The 22,717-nt window shown below is 39.8% G+C and overlaps 2 protein-coding genes across 12 annotated transcripts in view; both read right to left on the reverse strand.

Moving 5' to 3' along the window:
- aopep (aminopeptidase O (putative)) overlaps positions 1–11,985 on the reverse strand; it is a 78,837-nt gene extending 66,852 nt beyond the window's left edge. For 2 of the 7 annotated variants that reach the window (XR_006982552.2, XM_047155594.2), the window contains exons 1-4: positions 8,746–9,576; positions 7,524–7,690; positions 7,286–7,430; positions 6,882–7,205 (exon numbers count right to left, since the gene is read on the reverse strand). Coding sequence is in view for 6 of the 7 variants with exons in the window: in XM_047155594.2 (XP_047011550.1) it covers positions 6,882–7,205; positions 7,286–7,430; positions 7,524–7,690; positions 8,746–9,476 (1,367 nt within the window). In the remaining variant the exon portion in view is untranslated. Of the gene's footprint in view, positions 1–6,881; positions 7,206–7,285; positions 7,431–7,523; positions 7,691–8,745; positions 9,578–11,896 lie in introns of those variants that run through there. The other 5 variants (XM_017468223.3, XM_017468222.3, XM_017468226.3 and 2 more) reach the window with 5 other exon arrangements.
- Positions 11,986–13,372: 1,387 nt separating this feature from the next.
- Positions 13,373–22,717, reverse strand: part of dock8 (dedicator of cytokinesis 8) — a 65,433-nt gene continuing 56,088 nt past the window's right edge. For all 5 annotated transcript variants that reach the window (XM_017467696.3, XM_053680305.1, XM_017467699.3 and 2 more), the window contains 5 exons: positions 21,213–21,449; positions 19,980–20,123; positions 19,334–19,440; positions 16,840–17,010; positions 13,373–15,409 (listed from right to left, as the gene is read on the reverse strand). In XM_017467696.3, coding sequence (XP_017323185.1) covers positions 15,358–15,409; positions 16,840–17,010; positions 19,334–19,440; positions 19,980–20,123; positions 21,213–21,449 — 711 coding nt within the window. In that variant the 3' untranslated portion in view covers positions 13,373–15,357. The remainder of the gene's footprint in view (positions 15,410–16,839; positions 17,011–19,333; positions 19,441–19,979; positions 20,124–21,212; positions 21,450–22,717) is intronic.

The following is a 22,717-nucleotide window of genomic DNA, read 5'->3' on the forward strand; positions in this document are numbered from 1 at the left end:
AGTCTTTTCTCTGTTTGCAAACAATCTGCACACTTTTCCTGGTGACAGATTGTGCGTCTCAGGCTTTGATCCTGAAACCGCAAGAGAAATGGTCAGTCAAAATCCCTAGCAATAATATCCGCTATCTGTCTGCAGCAAGGATTTAAGGAATCTCTGTGCTTGAACCTCAGTTATGTGTCTCGGCGGAGGTCTAGGGAGGAAGGGCAGTTCTCTTGGCCTGGTGAAATCAGATTAAGTGGAACGGCAGGCCTTCTCTGAGTGTCATGGAATGAAGGAGTGTAAACACAATGTGAATATGAGCCCAAGCTTCGAATGGCCTCATCCATTTTGCAGTTGGGGCAGCGGATTCTCATTTAGCGACAATGTCCAATGGCTTCTTACCCAATGGCTCCAATATGTGACAGCTTAGAAATTGAATGATTTCCTCTGCCTTAAATCAGTCCTTCAGACAAGGTAAACCCTCTGTACCATTCAGTATGATTGAGACTCCAGCTCTGCTGCATGGTGCACTGGCCATTCCTTTTTCCTTTTATCCTTTCCCATTTGTAAAATAGGACCTCAGGCTTATTTCAAACTTACAGAGCTAAAGGTCTGTGGATAGTGTCACAGTTACGGTAGTGGTATCAGTGTAGAAGAGGCTATATATGGCCTCAGTTCTCAGGCTAGACTCTTCAAGAGACAATAACCTATGGGACAGTTAGAGAGAGTAAGCAGGGCCCCTGATAACTAGGCAAGAATGTACTTATAATAACAGTGTGCATTCTACATTGAACCATGCTATCTTCATTAAATTGAGGCATCGGAACATGGGTAGGCTCAAAAATGAGCTCGGATAAAAAGTGAGAGTGGAAAAGAGAAAGCATGACAGAGAGGGAAAGTAAAACAATAAGCTGAATGTCTTGCCTTTGCGGCTATTAAACAGTCCTTTGAAATGAACCTTCTTTATTCCAGGTGCAGGCGTGCTCAGCATTCTTTCATTTGCTGGGGTTTGTGTGTACACATGGTGGTTGGAATGCGAAGGGGGGGGGGGGGTGGTTGGAGTTAAAGAAAAAATCCCTGTCTAAAGACTTTCAGAGAAAAACACCTCATCCCTGACAATTTGATTAACAGCTGTCTTTCGTGCCAAAGTCCCTTTGCTCTAAAAGACTCAGTTTCTGTCGCACACTTCTTAGGTTACTCAGCAATCATAGAGGAGTGGAGGAGAGAAAGAAAGGAAGCTCAGAGAAAGAGAGAGAAAGAGAGAGAAAGAGACAGAGAGAGAGAGAGAGAAAGAAAGAATGAGAACACTATTTAAATGGTGTTATCTCAGCCTCCCTTTAGGCCTGGCTGGTCCAGCACATTCCAAAAGCTTCACGTCCATCGCCCACATTATACTCCGCACCCCTGAGACTTGACTCGCCTTCCCCCATATGGTCATTTTAAGAGTGCTTGATCAGCTCAAGTGAGCAAACACACGGGCCCAAAGCCTAGGGCTGAACACGTCCTAGAAATAATGCCAGGTATCTTCAAAGACATGCAGACAGGTCACGAACAAGGTATTACATGGAATTATAAGATTTAAAAGGGTCTGTGGGGATAATCAGCAGAAAAAAGGAGGCCTACAAAGATATCATCTAAGATAGCGGACACAAAAAAGTTATCCAGTTCCAGCTGCCACTGGTAACGTGTGGACTTTCAAAAATATAGAGAGAGATATATTTTATAGAGTGTGCCTCGAATAGATTCTACATGTCTCTGGAACTAAACTGGAGGAATGAACACCATTCTTCCAAAAGTTATTCCCTCAACTGGTGTTTTGATGACAGTTTTAAAGTAAAGTGCGCTCTCTAACACATTGTTCCAAAATCCTATAAAAGTGTTCAATTGGGGTTATATCTGGCGAGTGTGAATCCATTTAGTGAGCCCTTGTACCCTGTACATGGGGGCAGGATCATCTGCAAGGACCACACCCATCAAGACTGAAATGTTTCAACAAAGGTTAAATGTGGTCAGTTAGACGCACTTTCCTCATTTGCTGTGATTTTTTCCTTTAAGGGGACAAGTGGACCAAACCCATGCCAGCAAACTGTCACCACAGCAAAACAGATTTTCCATTAATTCTCCATTTGTCTGCATATATAAATCCTTTATTATTTCTGAGGCAGAAAGGTGTGCTGTGGAAGAAATAAAGTGGCCCTGCACTTCACTGTCTAGTTGTCTAAATTAAGTGACATCTAATCAGCATATCCAATCAGACATAACTTGTTTTTATAAACATTTACCATTTTGACAAGGGTCTGATGATAATTTGCCCACCATTAGCAGATACATGATAATTAAGCCTGTACAAAGGGGTCCGGTTTTAAGCAGTTATACAGCTTCAAATGAGTCCCTGTGTACAAAGACACTAGGGCAAACAATTTGTCTTTGCATTCTGTATTTCATTGTTTTTTAAATTGGGGTGTCATGACCAATCAAATCAATAATCTAAAACACTTGAGAGAAATGTATAATAATTAGTATCTAATAATTAATTACAATTATTACTTATAAATATTACAATTATAGTTAAAATAATTGGTATCTAATAGCACAATGGACAGGTAATTTATGCCCCTAAAATTTTAACAGAACCAACACATAACTATTCTCCATATTTATATTGAATAATTTATTTCTCATGCTTGGCTTGCTTTCATTTGCTAGTAGCAATCCAAGGAAACGTGGAAAATATGAAGTAGCGCTGAAGTAAAATCCCACGTACACCCAACCCAACTACCCAGTTTTGACTTACTTAACTGAAAATACTGATTAAAATGTATTCTAATGTAACCATCCAGGGTGTATTCCTGCCTCAGTATTCCCAGGGTAGACTCTGGATCCACTGCGGCCCTGACAGTGAGTGAGTGATTCTAGAGCAATATATCATCGATGTGCCACTTATAAAGTATATCCTTTTTTATGACATATTTTCCAGTTATAACCTGCAGCTACAGTATAATAAAAGCTGCAGTTCATAGAGGGCATGCTAGTTATTAGTTAGCTGATAACATTTTAACATTGACATGCTGGTGCAAGCCCACAGAACAGTTCAGCATTCTATTCTAATGGATAAAGATTCAATCATTCGCTTTGAGTAAGTACTTTAACCTGGTCAGGGTCACGGTAAATCTGGAGCAAGTCCCATACTGCACGTTGATGGGACACCAATCCATCACAGAGCACCATCACACACACTCATTCACACACATGTTAAGACCTAGGGACAATTTAGTGTAGCAAATTCACCCAGCAGGATGAAGAGATGAACCCAGACATGGGGAGAATATGCTACACTCCACACAGAACTGATCTCAGGGTTGAATTAGGCACTTTGGCAATGCGACAGTACCTGCTGCACAACCACAAATGGATATAGGCATTTATGACTTATGCATAAGGTTGTCAAAACCTTATGCATACACTTTTACCACGGTTGACAGGGCTTCTTCAAAGGACATTAGACATGCATATATCCACCTAAGAGTACACTCCCTGTGAGCAGCTGTGAATTAAGATTCTCCTTTAAAGCTACTCACTTACAGTTAAGGTAACAGTCCAGGGATGTCCACCTTATTTTGTTGAACATGTGAGACTGAAATACAGCCAGCGCTTGGACCTACACATAAATTTTCTGCTTCTGGGTTAATCTTCTTACTTTCAATCTTTCTATAGACAGGTGTGGCCACACCCAGCCTATAGAACATGATCAATTGGTTTTTTTTCAGCTTCAAAAGACAACTGTAAAGACCTTCTGGTAGCTTTTCATGAGGCCATACACCAGGTGAAGAACGTAAAACACTTGATGGGTGGCGGTTTTATGAGAGTCTGATCCTAAAGTATGGTTTTATGATATTGTTAATTCTCAGAATACTTCACCTCCTCTGACACATACAGCAAAAGGCTCAAAATGGTCAGAAAACACCGCTGGTGAATACTTTTAAGTTCAGAAAGAACTACCAGGCCATATAAGGTCAGCTGCTATTACAGAAAAAAAGTAATTGCTTGGTAAATAGCCCATAATGTGCTATTTATGTGGGTTAATGTTTTATAGACGTGTTTGTTAAGCCTGTGAATGAGGAATCCTGATATAACATTAGAGCAGAGGTCGATGAAGTAAATGTGCCATTATTTTTAATAAATGACCCAAATAATTACAAAAAAAATTACTTCAGTAAGTGTCTGGGGAACCGCTACCTAAGTAGCATGCTAAAATTTTAACTAGCCTATAATTTCAGTCTGCCACAGACAAAATAATCAAGACAATATACATATGTGTCATATTAACCACAAAATGTCAAATAAAAAAACAATTATCTAATCATAAAACACAGTTTTTATTCAATTACCAGCAGCAAAATCTCAAGTGTCTTCTTATTAACTACATATGCACACTACATGGTGCAATGTTACACAATCTAGTGCACTGTAAGCTTGTCAGAATATAAAATTCATCTAGAGAAAAAAGGTAGTAAGTAGAATAACAAAATGCAATATATTAAATCGTATGTTTCGTCTTTATAAATGTACTTGAGTAAGAGTAAAAACTGTTCCATTACATCTCCTACATTACAATTTATTTCAAGAGATTACTTTAATAAAAGTCACAGGGTAAATGAAGCATCTTACTAATCATGTCTGACTATTAGGCATCTTGAAGCAACTCCTAAAATGCACAGCATTCTTCTAAAGCATTCCTTTAATTGGTGGTGATACCTTTTCCCACAGCATATCACTAACTGATAATGACTATGTTAAATAAAAAGGAAGGAACCATTCTCTTTTTACTTTTACAGTCACATTTGCATAGCACCTCACTCCCTTGACACAAACAGGCAAACCATTCATTTGTCCAGAACTGAGGAGCAACCAATGCCCATATTTGCACATCTGACACTAAAAGTATTCCAACTACGTCTTGCTACGGCATAAAAAAAATGATAAGGGACACAATTTGAAATTTGAGAGGATTCAAAAGACCAGGAAAAAGGACAGGCCCTTCCTGTGTCTTAATCAACGCCTGCGTCATGACATGCTGAAGATCAGGAGATAAACATTCCTCCAAGTGTGCCATTACATCACTCAGGCTGCAGTCTAGAACTGCTCTACGTGACTTTTCAACAATACACACCAGAGTGATCGGCACATACATCCTAGACGTCTTTCCTATGATCAACACATGGATAATTCTGCTACAGGAAGAGGTTTTGTGATAAAGCAAGTTCTCTGTGGGCTCATTTTATCATGATGCTGAGAAAACAGAGAGGTTATGTGGGTACTCGGGGAGGGGGGGAATAAAATCTCCCCTTGCTTTTTAATCTTTAGTTTCCTGCCCTCCCCTTCTTCTTATCTCAGTACAGAACGATGCCCCCCTGTTTGCTGTGTCCCAAACCCTGTCTATAAATGAACTAGCATGATATAAAAACAGCATCTGGCTTGGCCCCAAGGACTCAGGCCCACATACTTCCCAGTTTTTAGATTAAATAGCTCCTTTCTCTGAAGTAGTTCCAGGAGCTAATGGCTTTTGTTGCTGGAAATAATCCACACATCCTCTCCCACATCCTGGGGGAATGGCATCTCAAAGCACCCCTCTCCCGCCCCCAGCCCAAATTTGTTGACCACTCTACTTCCTCAGATTTGCTTCGACCTGGCTTTTCAAAATAAGACCTGGTGGACTGTACCATTCCTATAGGAGGTTTCTCTCACTAACAACATTACTACTGTCATCCAGTGTCCGTTAGTAAATCCAGGTTATAATAAACTGTGAGGTGACTAATAGAAGATAAATTAGCTCCAGACGTCACCTCAATGAACTGTGGAGTTTCATGCTTAATCTTGGGTCAAGGCAAACAAAGCAAGGAAAATTTGGAAAAGAAAACCAGTGGCAGAATGACCACCCTGTAGTTTATATACCTACTACTAATCAGAATGCGACAATTTCTCTCTGGTAAATGACTGGAACCTGCCGAAGGCAGTATGTAATGACTTAATTTCCTGTGGAACATATAGTCCTGGCCAGAGAGATGGTGGGAAGCACAAGAACACACCTACGACCACCCAAGTGTATGTTTAGTCAACGTGGAGCTAAACAGCCTCCCTTCTTGCTTATTTTTCAGGATATGAGTCATTGCAAATGATAAGACATGTCGCTTTGTTAAATTAGAGCCTTTACTTAGCGTACTTTTTGTTTAGTTTATTAAAATATGCAAAACTTGAGAAAGCATGTTCCATAATATACTATAAACAAGAATACATTAAATGAATATCTGCTCATTTGCTGCTGTATAGCAATCTCTACATGGAAAAAACTAAAGAAAATGGAAAATACTGTTTCAGTTAATTAACTTTTTTTCTTTCTTTTTTTTTTTTTAAGTTTCAGACCATCTCAAATGCAAATGTATTTGCTGTCTGTAGAGAGCCAAAGAATAATTAATGAATACTGAAGCAGAGTGGATTTTCAGCCAGTTGTTCTGTCAAAAACCTCCCCTACAAAGACTAAACAAAAACGGTTAGTGTGTTTGTAAACCACCTAAAATAGTGTCTGGTACAACAAGTTACATAGTTCTTCACTGACTGCCAAAGGAACTGAGACAATGCTAGGTGCATTAACGTTCCTTTCAGATCGGCATCCCAGCTTACAGTGGAAAATACCAGAAACACAATGCAGAGTAAACATGGAAAGTATGCACAAAAGACAACATGGATTACTGCTGACTGCGAATGATGTTTGTGATGATTATCTTTTTAATGTTATTTGGTTTCACAGGAAACACATGATCCTGGCAATTACGTTGTTTTTACACACAATGTAGAATGTATAATAAAAGACACAAAATGTGTTGCTAGACACCAAATAGGCCTACCTGGCCATGCCCAGACTGGAGAACCCTGGAGGAACAATGAGCACATCCAGGCGTGAGAATGGGTGGATGCCTAGTACAGAGTGAGCAGCAGCCAAACAGAATGGCAAAAGAGGTAGGAGTGTGGACTCAGCCTTGTGCAGGTGGCAGGACGGGGTAAGAACCCGGTGGGGTATGACCACTTGGGCAATAGAAGCTTTGAGCATGAAACGACACGGGTAATCTACGTGGGCGCAAAACTTCTTCTCATCTTCCTCCTTGTAATGTTTGCTTAGGTTTTTACAGCTTTGGTTCTCAGGCCAACTTCCTGGATATTCAAAGTTTCTGCTGTAATAAACAAGCGTCAAAGGTTTCAGTACAACACAAACAACTTACCATTACATGCCAAAGTGAGAGAAATAACTCACCGGTCTGATTTTGCACAAGGCTCCTCACTTTTCCCCTCTTCGTGGTTGTGAGGCAACGATTTGGCTTCCTGCCACTTACCAACTGCTATAGTAAAAGTCGAAGTAGGCATTGGCATAGTAACATAATAATCCCATTGTAAGAAACCTGATAAATAGAGAAGAAATAGCTGTTATCCAGGAGACATGATTTTGAGTAGTAATTTAAGCTCACAACACAAATCAGTGCTTTAAATCAGACCTGTCTCATCAGGTACAGGAGCAGCCTGATTCTCACCACTCATCAGAACCATATATTCACATGGAGCTTTTACAAGGGCTCGCCATGTGGACATTGCAACAGGTGGTTCTTGGCAGGGAAAGAGAGCCCTGTTATTGATTGGCGAGCCCATTGTGTAAACACAGCACCTAAACATATAAGAAAGGAATATAACAACATTAAAGCTTGTATTTATTATTATTTTACTCACTATTTGAGCTGTTACCATGGCAACAAGGTAAAAAAAAAACAAATAAAATCACCATACTGGCATCACATTTTTCTGATTGTAGTTATGCACAACATTTATCACAACAGACTATATGCTTTTAAGTCGTTTTGGAGAAAATGTTAAACGTGAGCCTAACATGGTTTCTGCAGTTCACTGACGAAAACTTTTTAAACAGTTGAGAATTGTGGATTTTATCTGTCATGCAAGAGCTTCTTTTAAATAACTCCCTGTGATTGACCCATTAACATACAACACAACCTGCACAGACCCAGGCTGCATCCCAACCCACATAGCACAGGTCAAGTCATACGCCTTTAGTCGTGTAACAAATCAGAATATCTACTCTTTAATGTCTTAAAGAGTAACCAGTTACAAAAGAGAATTAGCTAACTAATGAATATTAATTAAACATAGTACATGTGCTTTAAGAATATTAAAAGTAGTTGGTGTTGTCGCAAAAACCCTGAGATCTCCCCGAGTCAATCCTGAGCTACTATTTATGACGACTTTTATATGATATCCCCATGCCCATGTGGGTTTCCTCCAAGTTCTCCAGTTTTCATTCCCATCCCAAAAACATAACAGTTGGTGGGCTGGCTATGTTAAATTGCTCTAGGAGTCAATGAGTGTGAACCAAGAAAAGTCTGTGGATGGGAATCGAACCCCCAACTCCTGAGGGGCGAGGCAAGCGTGCTAACTACTAAGCCACCGTGTCCCCCCTGTTTCAAAAACACTCAGGAAAAAAAATTCAAGAGGCCCATTAAATAATCAGAGTGTGGATTTTGGTTTTTAAGCCATATCATGCAGCTGCTATTGGTCTGAAAAAACATGGTGGAGTAAACAGTAAAAATATTACAACACTTAGTAATCAGAACTAAAGATGATTCAGAAGTACTGATAAAACAAAAATCATTTTTTCAGCCACATGTGCCAATGTGCATTTTTTGACATCATTAAAATGTGTATGCTTACCCGCCATCCTGGTCCTTGGTCCACCTCACAGAGCCTCCTATGGGGTTTGTCTTGTACCAGATCCTGAGCACGCGAGGGAATGCATGAGATGATTGAACCCCCTTCTTCCTGATTTGAAGACTCCACTGGTCCATGTGAAACAATAACGGCTCAGTTGGACTGACAGCACGGGCACGGCTGCACTGTAGATACAGATCCTGCTGCTGTCTCCATCTGGCTGAAGGAATAGAGATGAGACTCTCTACTAAACTAAATGATGGATCCTGAGTGGAGTCCAGAGCCACCTGGTCAAGCTTCCTGAGTTTAGAAACTGTACATATATCCACTTCTTCCACCTTGGACACCGACAGGTCACAACAGTCTAAAATCAAGGTGAAGTCTTTACTCACATCATCCCATGACGTGTTACTTGCATCATTTTGGCTTCCCTGTGATACCATCATTTCAGGTGTATGTGCAGCACTTCTAAAGTCTCTGGCTTTTTCACCATCATGAACATATGGAGAGTTTAGATCACTGTTGCGTGATGATGATACCAAGTCTAACTCCTCAGTCTTACTGGGTCCTCTACAAGGCTCTAGGAACAGGACAATACTGCCTCCAATTACCTCTGTCTGAAAGTCAACGCTGAGGTCCAGCACATAGTGTCTGACCAGGATGTGATTCGTGTTAGCTCTCAAAGGCAGGTCGTCCTTATTGGGCTCCAGATCATGCTGCTCATTAGACTCCATCTTTCAACATACATATCATTTTTTTGGTCAGGATAACGCCTCAATACTCAATACTCATTCTCATTATTTATATTAATATCTCCATGCCATGAGTAATCAATCTGAAAATGAAGAATTAAGAGTCATAAATACACTATATGGCCAAAATCATCTGGACATCTGACATTCACATCCATATGCTGGGCTTCCGCAAACTGTTGCCACAAAGTTTGATGCACACATTTGTCTACAATGACTTTGTATGCTGTAGCCTTAAGAAGTCCTAAGGTTACCCTGTGCACAACGCAAGGTGCATGCAGATGGTTTGTCAAGGTTGGAGTGGAAGAACTCGAGTGGCCTGCACTTCAACCCCACTGAACACCTTTGGGATGAACTGGAATGCCGACTGTGCACCAGGAATCCTCACCTGGCATCAGTGCTTGACATCACTGATGTTCTTCTAGCTGAATGAACAAATTCCCACAGCCACGATCTAAAATCTTGCAGAAAGCCTTCCCAGAAGAGTGGAGGTTGTTATAACAGCTAAGGGGGGATGAACTCTGTGTTAATGCTCATGGGTTTGGAATGGGCACAATCAGGAGTTCAGATACTCTTGGCTATACAGTGTAGTACATGATTGCTCATGCTTCATGTATGAAGTTACTAAAATGCACACTTAACAGTGTGAGAGCAGTGGATGTTTTATCGGAATTATTCCGGGGGGGGGGGATAGAGACAAGTCTAGCTACTTTCTGAGTAGATGTTTAGAGACTTCCCTGCACTCAATAAAGCTTTCTAGCTCACATCACCACTGCTGGTTATATGAGCTCAGAGAGCAGGTCTGGTCAACTCACTTCCGGTGTATAAAGCCTGACTGAGCAGTGCTTGCGCAAGCCTATCTTCCCAATGACCAATCACTGATCACCATTGTTTGTCACACCCTCACACTTCTGCATTTTCTACTATTCCATCCATAACCATTTCCTTTTGTTTTTGTCTGCATATCTTGTAAATAACCAAATTCTTTGTTTGACTCTGTTGTGAAAATAGTTTGTGACTAAAGACTTCTCGGTTCTATAAGAAAAGTCATTGTAATCTATTATTCAACAGCGTTGTTGATTTCTTGATTCTGATTGGTCTGAAGGTATTGCTTAATGCTCTATAACAGCACAGCTCTGACAGCTGTGATTCAAATTGCAGGTATATATTAATGCACTCGTTCTAATACATCATAATATACATCATTTCATATAACTAGCATTCACAGGGACTTGTACGGTGGACATTATAGGGAATCTAAGGCTAATAATAAACATTTTAAAAATGCATTGTTATTTAACAAAGAACTACACATGATCACTGATATGGTATCGATTTCTGTAAGTAAGCATTTATTTGACGTTTATGGAAGGACTTTTGGGTGTCAGTCCTTAATAAGAGTCAGTAAGAAACTTCCACTTTGGGATAGTATTCAGGACAGAGGATTTTACACTTGCTGGTTTCTTGGTTACAAAACAAGCCGTGTTTATATTAATTTGAACAGAAGGGGGAAAAAAGAGGGGATGATGAGAGGATGGCTGTTTGAAGCTACTATAATGCAAGTGATAACATGAACTAATATCCCTGCTGGAAAAAAAAATAAAACAATAGAAACCCTTACAGAATTTGAAATGGTTTTAATGGTTAAAATGGAAATTATATATTAGTTTTAATGAAAAAAGTAATGGTCCCTTATGGTGTTCTCTATTGGTAATGTGTTGCCTTCTATTGGTGACATGTTATGTCTAGTGGATACCATTAAGAACCAATAACAGTAATGGTTTTAATAGTTAGCTGATGGTTTGTAATGGTATTTGTAGTGGAACCCATTCGAATTTCTGTGATTGGGTTTTTTTCCACCAGGAATGTCTCGTGGTGCTTCCACAACATTAAATATAACTATAAATGGTCATAAAAGCATTACGTGTCATTGAGTTATAAGTTTAAAATCGCAATCGCTGGCAAAGATTTAGGAACGCTGTTGGCAACACTGGATCACGGCAGGCTACATAACACTCTTTGACAACTCGGTCCCTTGAATGCACCCTGCAGCTCCCCGAGGGATTCATTGGGATAACATGTACATTAACTTATCTATTTTTTAATCAACAGAGACAGAATTGTTGCAGAGGTCGGCAATACAGAGACATTTTCAATACCATATAACGGTGTCAGCTCTACTTCATAAAAAGTCAAAACACTTTAACTGTGAGTTTTGGGTCAGCCTGAGAACTCGTGTGTATCATTAGCCTGCGTTTAGTCTTTTTTAAAAGCCTGCACTCGTTTATATCATGTTGTTAACTCAATATCTCAGGCGGAAATGACAAACAGTATAGACAGCAACAAAGTAAATGTCTGAAAGAGTTTGTTGTATAGTGCACCATGTTACTGCTTCTACAAACCTGAGACACTCAGTGACCGATGTTCTTTTCCCCAACAGCAGACCGGACAATAACATCCCGCCTCCCGCGCTAGGATTTGACGTTCACGCATTATGCTATGTGACTAATTGGATGAATCCCTTTGAGTACGAACTATACAGCCAATCCTAGCGCAGGAGGCGGGATTTGTATGAATACGGGTGGAGAGAGAAAGTAACAACACCGGACTACCAACAGAAGGAAGCGGCGCACATGGTGTCGCATGTTAAAATACGTCATGTACCGCGCCAGGAAGTAGAGACTTGTCTGAAAGGCGTATTTAATATGCCCCCCCCCCCCCTCCCCCCAATTAAATATACCATTGTAATAAATTCCTAAATCCAAAATTTAATCTTGTCATTTGCCTTGTCATTTCTGTAATTGCGCTGTGGAAGATACATAACATATTTTTCATGCAATTCTTCAAGTGCCTCCTGGAGAACTTTACAGGACAGGTTGATAGAAAAAAAGATGTGGCTGCTGATACTTTTATTTTCACCTTAGAGAATATAATGTACCATATAACCAAAGACTGTTGTGTTCTGTTTAATTTGATTAATAACATAATTAGGGTGACCATACTTCCTGTTTTTCCCTGGAGGTGACCTCTTTTTCAGACCTTAAAAAAAGCGTCTGGCGGGGATTTTTAAATTTGAGAAAATGTCGGGGATTCAGTTTTAGTTTCTATTGATATTTCTGTTGAATAAATGATTGAAAAAGCAAATTTTCCTTGTGGTTTTGTTCAAGTACATCATCAATTTCTATGGGATGTACTTATTTTTTCCACATGACTAACTGTAAGTCCTATACCATAAAGATAACTGTTTTGGTAATGATGGGTTGTGATTTAATGATCTTCTGGGTTAGCAGTGGTTTTCACCTCACCACTCTTCGATGGATGCCATTTTTGCCCAGTGTCTCTGATAGTGGAGTCATGAACAGTGATCTTTATTGATGCAAGAGAGGCCTGTAGGTCCTTTGATGTTGTCCTTGGCTCTTTTGTGAATTCCTGGATGAGTAGTTGCTGTGTTCTTGGAGGAATTTTGGAAGGTCGGCCACTTCTGGGAAGGTTCACTACTGTGCTGAGTTTTTCCGTTTGGAGATAATGGCTCTCACTGTGGTTCTTTGGAGTCCCAGAGCCTTTGAAATAGCTTTGTAACCCTTCCCAGACTGATGTTTTTCAATCACCTTCTTCCTTGTCATTTCTGGAATTTCTTTCAACTTTGACATAGTGTGTTACTGGGTAAGACCTTTGAACCTACTTCACACTGTTGGAAAAGTTCTATTTAAGTGTTGATTTGATTAAACAGGGTTTGCAGTAATCAGACCTGTTTGTGTCAAGTTTTGTGGAAGGTTTTTTCAGCAGGGATCTTGCTAAGACATTTTGTGTGTTTTTTTTTCTTTTACTTTGCCATTCCATCCTTACATATCTTCAGCTGGAACAGATGACACAGCTACAACAGTTAAAGTTTTTATTGAGTGCTTTGGAATATTATAATACAAAATAAATTTACATCCACATTGTGCTGGAGAAACACACTATAGACCAAACAGTTCTCACAGTGTTAAGAGCAGCAACAGGTGTAACAGAAAGGATGATGATGGTTTTCAAAATAAAGGGTAAACTGCAATCTGCAGCATTATCTATGACTAATTGGCAAAATTTTCAGAAGTGGCCCAGGAAAAATAGAAATAAAATCCAACTAAAGTGTTCCTGAACAAATTAAACTTTCAGTTAATAAAAATACAGAAAATATACATGTAGGGGAGGAAAAAAAAAACACACAAACCTACTGTGCTTTATCTTTATTTATATATATATAAAAAAAAGTTAACTTAATTCAGTTATGATATTGACAGATTCCAAAAAGGTTAGGTAATGAGAACATGTGAATTGGCACACTACAGCAAATGCTGATCGTACCAGTGAGAATCAAAACTATACCTTCCTATAAATAAAGTAAAACATATTTACATCTATTTCATATATCTCTGCTAAAAATATATATTATATTGTTTCAGCAAAAGCATAAAGAATAAAGAATCCATGTTGAATGTAACCAGGGGCAGTTTGTAAATCTCGAATAGACATGATTTTCATGAGCAGTTCTTCCATTAAAATCCAGATAAATAAAGAGAGCTTGCATCTGAGATTTCCAACCCTGCTAAAGGTTCTGTTTCTGTGCAGTATCATGTACACAAAATTCTAGGCATTTCACTGCACTGGCTCAGCGCTCAACCATCATGAGAAATTCCTCCTGTCCGTTCCACTGGGTGTTGAGCGTGCAGCAGAACACACGCAGCTCGGATGATACCCACGTCTTACCGCAGGAGGGTTTTATTCAAGTCACAGGCCTTTCGTTCCTGGGGTTATGTAATCTGCCTCTGGTTAGCCTCCCTTCATTTTGCTTAAATGTGGACAGTCTGTTTGCACTGTCAATATCTTTTTATTTTTTTTATAATAATCACTCATTTTACTGCAAGAGATTCCTGTATATCATGTAGATTTTTGTACACATGTTTATTTGCACTGTTTGAGTGGTATTTCACCCAAAGTTATTTTTCTATACAGTCATTGGGAAAAAGAAAGTACACCCTCCTTCAATTCTATGTTTTTATTGATCAGCACCTAAATAACAATTGTGTGGTCCTCACCAGCGTCTATCAAGATATTGTTGCTAAAAGTGGTTCTACATGTTAATGAATTATAGGGCGTACTTATTTTTTCCCACCTGGCTACTGAATGTTGGTTTCCTTTTTGGGAAAAAAATACTACTTGTTGAAATCTGTTGTGTGTTTTTTATTGTTGTCGTCACCTGAGGTTCTTTGGTTGTTTATAGAAGGTTAGTGAGGACCACACAATTGATTAATTGAAGACACAGAATTGAGTACATCCCCCGCCCATGACTGTATGTTTGATCTCATCATGATTCAAATCCAATTTCTGTAACACAAACTTCCCATTAGGCATCAGTAAAGTGGTAAAGTATTTTAGCTACAATGCTGTACGTGTCATAACAGAATTTATGCTGGAATGTTTTAAAGTAAAGACAGATTATTGAAAAGTATGATACAGTTATATAACTTGCTGAACTTATCAACTATAGGTAGTATGGTGTTTTCTCAGCCTATCAAGTTTAATATTTAAACTTGACTGCAAATTGGTTGTTATTCATCTGATGCGGTTATTTATTTATTTATTTTTAAAGAAACTACCAAAGCCTACCAGCTAAAGTGATGCCTAATAGTTTTTAGTAGGACAACAGCACATCAAGACAAATGTAGGAGGCAATAAAACAATGTACTGAAATATGTCGACATGCATTATCCCTTTGACAATTTGAACATAAACTAATATTTAATACTGTGAATGAAACCCTGCTCAAGGCATCAAGTCACCAGTGGAGCTGCTCTTCCACTCCCTCTCCTCCATTCTCATGACATCATGAACTGTCCTCCGGAATCCGTCGGAAGCTGTGCCGTTTGATGGAGTCCCTGTTCCAAACAACATAGAAAAGCGGTTTGAAGTTTCAAAGGGCAGCTAGGACTCACTCAAAAGATTACAAGTTGTAACTTAAGTGACAATGAAATTAAGTCGCATTAAGATCAGCATTATACTGCTACATCTGTGTGACCCGTGTGCGAGTAAATTCATTAAGCTACAGCAGGTTAAAAGTGAAAGTACAATTTATGTGTGGATCAAGACTGGGATTCCCGCAGAACCCAAACAAAAAAAGTTGCTGATGCGAGACGTTTTTACTTCATGCAGATAGGAGTGAGCATTTAGTAATAGAGATGGTGGGACAAATGAAAAGTAGCACATGACCACTGTGTTATAATAACATTCCTGAAATGTTTGGGGGTTTTTTTTCCTTCCAGAAAATATAAAAATGGCCCACTCTCTTTTTCTATCAGTTCACGCTTCTCATACACAGACACTCAACCGACCTCAAACATGGTATTTGCGAATTCACAGTACAATTTTAACCTCTATAAAGTAAACACAACGTGCAATTAACCACAACTAGAACACATTGATATCTTTCAAATCCTGTGTCCTGTCCTCTTCAGTAAATTATTTTTTTCTGACAGGTGAATTTTATTTGTGTGCGATCTGACTGCTGCTTTAGCTGAGAAAGCAGAAGCATCCACTTTTTCACGTGTCTCCTGTAGCACCATAGCAAGGGGCCAAAAATCTTAAAGTGCCCATGAAAACAAAATTGAAGTTGTCACTTTTAGTATGAATATGTTAGCTTTAAGGTTATCTAAAAGCTAGTGTGCTCCACAACAATGACAAAATTCGCATTTAGAAGATATGGTAAATGGCGCACTTATCCAAAGCGCTTTACACTGAGTCTCATTCACCCTCACACACACACACACACGCTCTCACACCAGTGGTAGCAGAGCTGCCATGCAAGGTGCTAACTTGCCATTGGGCGCAACTTTGAGGTTCAGCGTCTTACACAAGGACACTTCGGCATGTGGAGTCATGTGGACCGGGAATCGAACCGGCAACCTCACTCTGCACTTCGGCTTCTCATCAGATTTTCTGACCAATCCAATGCTCTCTAGAATCTGTAGTGTCCCACCCCCAACAATTGCAAGTTTCCTGGCTGTGAGGTAAGCTAAACGCTATTGGCTATTTAAAAAGGGGGCGGAGCCACTCAATATGTCCTGCCCTGATTTCCTGTTTCAGTGGAAATTCCGTCAATACATTGAAGAATGCTATGCATTTTAAGGCACTTCACGGGGGCTTTAAAGGCTATGGCTAAAGCATATATGTTGGCACCCCTGGTTAAAGTTAAAAAATAAAAGACTTAAAAAAAAAAAAAAAAATTTTAAAGTAAGCTGTTTGTTTTCGACTATGGTCTCAACAAGTTTCATGTTTTGCTCGATTGCACATAAGAGAGCAGATGCCATACCTGTTCTCGAAACGGGGTTTGATGATGGGCTTGTAGAGCTCAGGGATCTTCCTCTCCAGCATAGGCCTCAGGTTCTCCCTCAGCTTATTGTAGTTCTTCTTCAGTTCCTGCTGATACTCTCGCTGGTCTGGTGTGATCAGGTGCCTGTTCTTCTCGACTGCCTCCCCACACCTGCACCACATATACATTTACAGTGAGCTTCACGTTTAGGACATGGTGTAGGGGTGGACTAATCACTAGCAGATTTTGTGTCTGGCTTATTCATTTTCCCAGCAGACAAGTAGGTTTAATGAAAAAGAAAAATCCTACTCTCCGACTTTCACAAAACAAAGGTTTTCATTTGTTATGTATATTATACATTATATTATACACAGCTTCACGGCAGTGTGATGCACCTCAATTTTGTAACTATAGCACATGCTTCCAAATCCCACCCCATAGTAATACTAGCAATCATCATACTACTATTAATTAACATGCACTCATGACGGGCAATCTTTTCAGAATCGGGTGTGGGGAAACAAGTGTGCTGAAAACAAGCAAAATAAAGTGCAGCGTACAGCTGTCTCCTGCTAGGACAACACGTGGTCATCTCACTGATGCCAGGATAGAACACCACATCCATCTATACCGCTTATCCTACACAGGGTTGTGGGGGAGCCTGGAGCCTATCCCAGGTTACTCGGGGCACAAGGCGAGGGACACCAACCAAGGGCACACACTAACACCACATGCACACTAATTTGGAAATGCCAGTCAGCCTACAACACATGTCTTGGGAAACCGGAGCAACTGGAGGAAACCCCCAAAACATGGTGGAGAACAAGCACACTCTGCGCACACAGGGCGTAGACGTGGGATTTGAACCCCCAACCCCGAAGACAAGCGTGCCAACCACTAATCCACCATGCCCCCTAGAACACCACACCTATTAGCTGAAATGTTGGCCAACGATTTGCTGTATTTTTTTCACCCAGGCCACGAACACAACGTGCTACATAATCATACACTGAATCTTTAGTTTGTTGCCTTTATCCTGTATTAATGCATTGAACTATCTGACTAGCTCACCATATGTTATTATATTTTACTAGCTACCACATTTTAGCCTAGGTTTTTGGCTAACAGAATCACAGGACTGGGCGGGACACTGATGCTTCTACTCATCTGTTGAGCTAGCTGATGGATTTATGGATTTGTCCACCCCTGTGGTTATCTCCGTAATAAGGGTTAAAAAGAATCGAAGGCTGTAAAACCTCCTCTGGGAAAAAGGGAGTGACTGAATGTTTTTATTGTGGTCCTGTGGTCTTTTTCGTCGCTGTATCTAGAAGAGGAAAAAACGACTGACGCGAAAGCCACTTAAAACACTGGAGCAACTAAGAGAAATTTACACACACTGCATTCATATTTGGAAAATATGCTAAATTAATGGCAGCACATTTACTCCTCTTTTATACAAGTATCTGTATTTGAAGCACGGGAAATATGAAAGTGGGGGAAGAAAAAAAAAAAAAAAAAAAAAAAAGAGAGAGAGGAAAACACACAATTCAAATGTAATAGCATACAGACCACCTGAGCACAAAGTAATCTTGTCCAGCCTCACAAAAGATCAGCTGTCTGCAGTAATCGAATGTGAAAAATGTTCGCTTTGATGTTGTGGTTAAAACCTGGGGTGAAATGTTACATTTTAAACCAGTGTGGTTGATTGCTTATCGAAGATCCTTTTAAATCCCCATGAATACAGCTAGTGTACTGCGAACACTACAGAAAGGAGCTGTTCCCTAATCTCTACTATCACTCAGCAATGTGTTACACACACACACACACACACACACACACACACACACACACACACACACACACACACACACACACAGACCCTGCTCTAGCCAGTGTTGAAGCAAGTCATAACATTCACTGGATAATGTGCTTTATAAGATGTCATGCCAGCTTATATGGATTATAGAAGAAAAGAAACATTTAGAAATTACAGTAAATATTTGTCAGAATTTTGGCAGCAATTAAAGCATGAGTTTTGACATGTGTCCAGAATAAAAGCCACTTTCAGAAGCCAAAGCAAAACATTGCCTCAGAAGTTCCATATGTCCATAAAAATTTTTTTTTTTTAATCCTGCATTCCGACATCCATTTATTTACAGTTTCTATTTAGGCATGTTAAAGATTTTTTAAACATCAGATGCAGCTGAATGCCAGTAAACTGCCCCTTTCTTTGCAAATGGAAAGTAAATGGGAATAAAATAAATAAAAAAAAGGGGTCTCTGGTAGCACTTTCAGCCATTTTAGAAATGTCCATGAGGAAAAACAAAACAATGGCACTCTGTTATTTAGATGCTTAGTGATGAGTGGAAGCAACATTTCTACATCGCTTTTTTACTAGGGAAAGGTCTAAGTTGCTGAAAAAGTCATTCCCTCTGAAAGAAGAAAAAAAAAAAAAAGCTGCTCTTTCTTAAGAGATCTTAAATGCCACACTCACCGTAGGATGAACTCTTTGAAACACAGGCGCAGTTTGTTGTGATGACGGTAGAGTTTGGGGTCTGCTGGGATTTCATTCAAAAAGACCTGGGCTACCTCTAATGGTCCCTGAAGAAACAAAAAGGGAGGGAGGGGAGGGGAAGAAAAAAAAAAAAAAGAGGTTTCTCTACTGAACTCAGCACTGACAGAGAAAATGAATGCTTCGCACATTGGAGGCCACGAGGTAAAGTCAACACATAAGGGAAAAGCATGAATAGGCCTTTGTCTGAGAGATGCGGCTGCGCAGCCCAGGACTGGAGCGATTGCCATACGTTTCCTGTGTTGTCCCTCCAACTGGCGTTTATCATATAACCGCAGCCATCTCCTCAGGATTCTGGAGACATCTCAACAGTAAACGTATCATGATTGGTGCCGTAAACTGTTATTCTGTGGCTCTGGGCAGCCTCAGGAAGGCAAGATCACTTTTAAACTATTCAGACTGACTCTCATGGCTTATATCACTCTGATTTCCTGAGACGAAAATAGAGATGTTTTCTGAGAAGAAGGAAACATTTCTACCACACAATATAACTACTGTATATAAACAGCTGAATGAGGTGAGGAATACGGTACGTCAGTGAGTTTAGATGCAGGTGAGATGGTCAGACCTGGTTAACTGTAGCGGTCACAGAGCCCTGCAGAACCATCTGCAGCATCTTGGGGTCAGGTTTCTCTTTGTGTGTGGCGATAGCCAGCTCGCGAGTTTTGTTCTGCATGTCTTCGATAGCCACCTCAATTGGAGTTAGGTCAAACTGCAGAAAGAAAAGTGTTAAGAATGTTTACACGTACACTTGTAACACATTGAAATACACTGAAACACATGAAATACGTTTATATTGAAATATTTCTGCTGTGTTTGGGGATTCCGGTGCTAATTTGTTCGTTGGAGCTGTATTTGTGTTAATCCTGAGAGGTTGTGTGCTACGCTGACATCACAGGGGGACATTTCTAGCTCAGTAACATCCATCCATTTTCTTTACCGCTTATCCTACACAGGCTTGCGGGGAACCTGGAGAGTATCCCAGAAGACTCGGGGCACAAGGCGGGGGACACACTGGATGTTGTGCCAACCCATCGCAGTGCACACACATTCACACGCTACGGACAATTCGGAAATTCCAATCAGCCTACAAAGCATGACTTTGGACTTGGAAGAGGAAACACCCGAAGCAGAGGAAGAACATGCAAACTCTGGGCACACAGGGAGCAGGCAAGAATAGAACCTCCAACCCCGGAGGTGCGAGGCAAACGTGCTAACCACTAAGCCACCAAGCTCCTAGCGCAGTAACAATGGCGTTGTTGCAATAACACAAAGGTTTCACTGTTAGCGAAAGCTCCTCCTCTCCTTCACCAGATGTTCAATGTCATATTAATGGAATTTTGAAGAAGTGGAGACAGCAAACACTGAACTCAAAACTCCAGAATGCAATGCAGCTATATGACCCATTTTGGCCCAGTTATGATCTATGCGAGGCTAGTTAGTGATCTACGAGAGGACAAGCTCAATGAGATTGGAGTATTAGCATGAAAACTCTGAATCATATGTGGAAGTGACTAAAAGACTAAAGCGCTGCAGCATCAGCCTCTTTCAGTAGAGATCAATTCCCAGTGGCACTACCATCAGCAGGGAGTTCAATGGCACTGTGGGTAATGTTAGAAACTGAAAACAGACCAACACATTGATCATAGAAATGTAAACGAAGGGGATTTCATTACAAATTCAACATCATCTATGTAACTGAAGATCATATTAAGGTTAATACGCTAATTGTTCTGGGTGGATTTTTCCTTTAAGTGCTAGTGTAGGTAGAAACTGAGATTATTTTAGTGGACTTCGTTACCTCTTCCTTCTGAATGACATTGATTCGTGTCTTCACATAAGGAAAAGCATGCTGTGTGGTGAGGATGGTCTTCCTCTTGTACTGCTCGTTCAGTTCTCCTCGAGGCCGACCGCTCTTTGTGAACGGGGTGGTGTACATGAACCGGCGCAGGTTGAAGTTCTTCTCAAAGTTGGTCATGCGATCTTTCATCTCATAGTCGTCAAAGTACGGCTCCACAAATGTGATCTGAATATATGCCTGGTTCCGGAAAAAAAAGAAACGTTTCAAACGAGCATCATATGAAATGAAACGTTAGGAAAGTTTAGTACAACCCCTGGCAAGAATGATGGAATCGCCACACTTAGAGGATGCTCACCAAGCTTTATTTACTTCGTAGCAAATAAACAAATCACAGATATGACACGAAGCAGTTTTTTGTTTAATAGCTGAACATTCTGACTTCGTGAAGCATACTTCAAACAAGTTAAATTCCACTGTTTTAATTAATGTTTTTTTTTTCCTCAGATCAAGTAGAGGAAAAAATTATGGAATCACTCAATGTTGAGAAAAAAAATGGAATAAACAACAACAACAAAAAAACAACCACCCATAATTAGTACAATAAATAAATCCCATTTCATTCGGCCGATTTCTAACAGTCCTGTCACGAACGCTGACTCTTGTTTCCACCCATTTGTTTTGTTGTGCATTTTCTATTTTCAAGGCATATCGCTTTGAGTTTTCTATCCCGACGTTTAGTCTCCCTTTGTCTACCCGTATATTTTCCTTTCACAACCTTCGCATATTGTTTATACTTGCACTAAAAATTTTTAAGACACCGCTGACTCAGAACAACCAAAATCTTTTGGCACACTCCCTATTGGGTTTCTTTCTTTTTTTTTCCTTTTTTTTTTTTTTTTTAAATGATTGTTTTTATTGCAGAACTTGGATTTCCTTCTTGAAGGAGTTTTATAATTCTTTCCATTGTTTCAATTGACAACTCTCTTGTTGGGGCCAAGATTCCTTTGAAAAAGTCCAAGGTTTGGGTCTATAAGCACTCTCTTTTAACTGTAAACTAATTTGCATTTTTAGTCTTGTGCTGGTATTTTGTATTTGTTGTAGCAATGCAAATAACAAGGTGAGTCCATAATTTTTTCCTCAACTTGCGCTGGAAAAAAAAAAAAAAATACCATTAATTAAAACACTTTCATTTAACTTGTGCGAGGTGTTATTTTTCACAAAGCCAGAATGATCACCTATTAAATGAAAATTGTTTTGGGTCATATCTTTATTTGCTACAAAGTAAAAAACCCGGGCGAACATCCTCCAAGTGTGGTGATTCCATCGTTTCTGCCAGGGCTTGTAGTAGTTAGAAAATAGGATCCTAAAGCAAAATACAGTTAGAAGTCAATATTGTATGTTCTTTCTTTGTTTATAAAGTATGGGAAGCCTTGCATTCGATGAAAACTCTAGCGCTTAATTCTCTTTTAATGAACTTTGAATTAGCATTACATCAGGTCTTAATA

This window comes from Ictalurus punctatus, chromosome 5 (genome assembly GCF_001660625.3).
Source record: "Ictalurus punctatus breed USDA103 chromosome 5, Coco_2.0, whole genome shotgun sequence".
NCBI classification, from domain to species: Eukaryota; Metazoa; Chordata; class Actinopteri; order Siluriformes; family Ictaluridae; genus Ictalurus; species Ictalurus punctatus.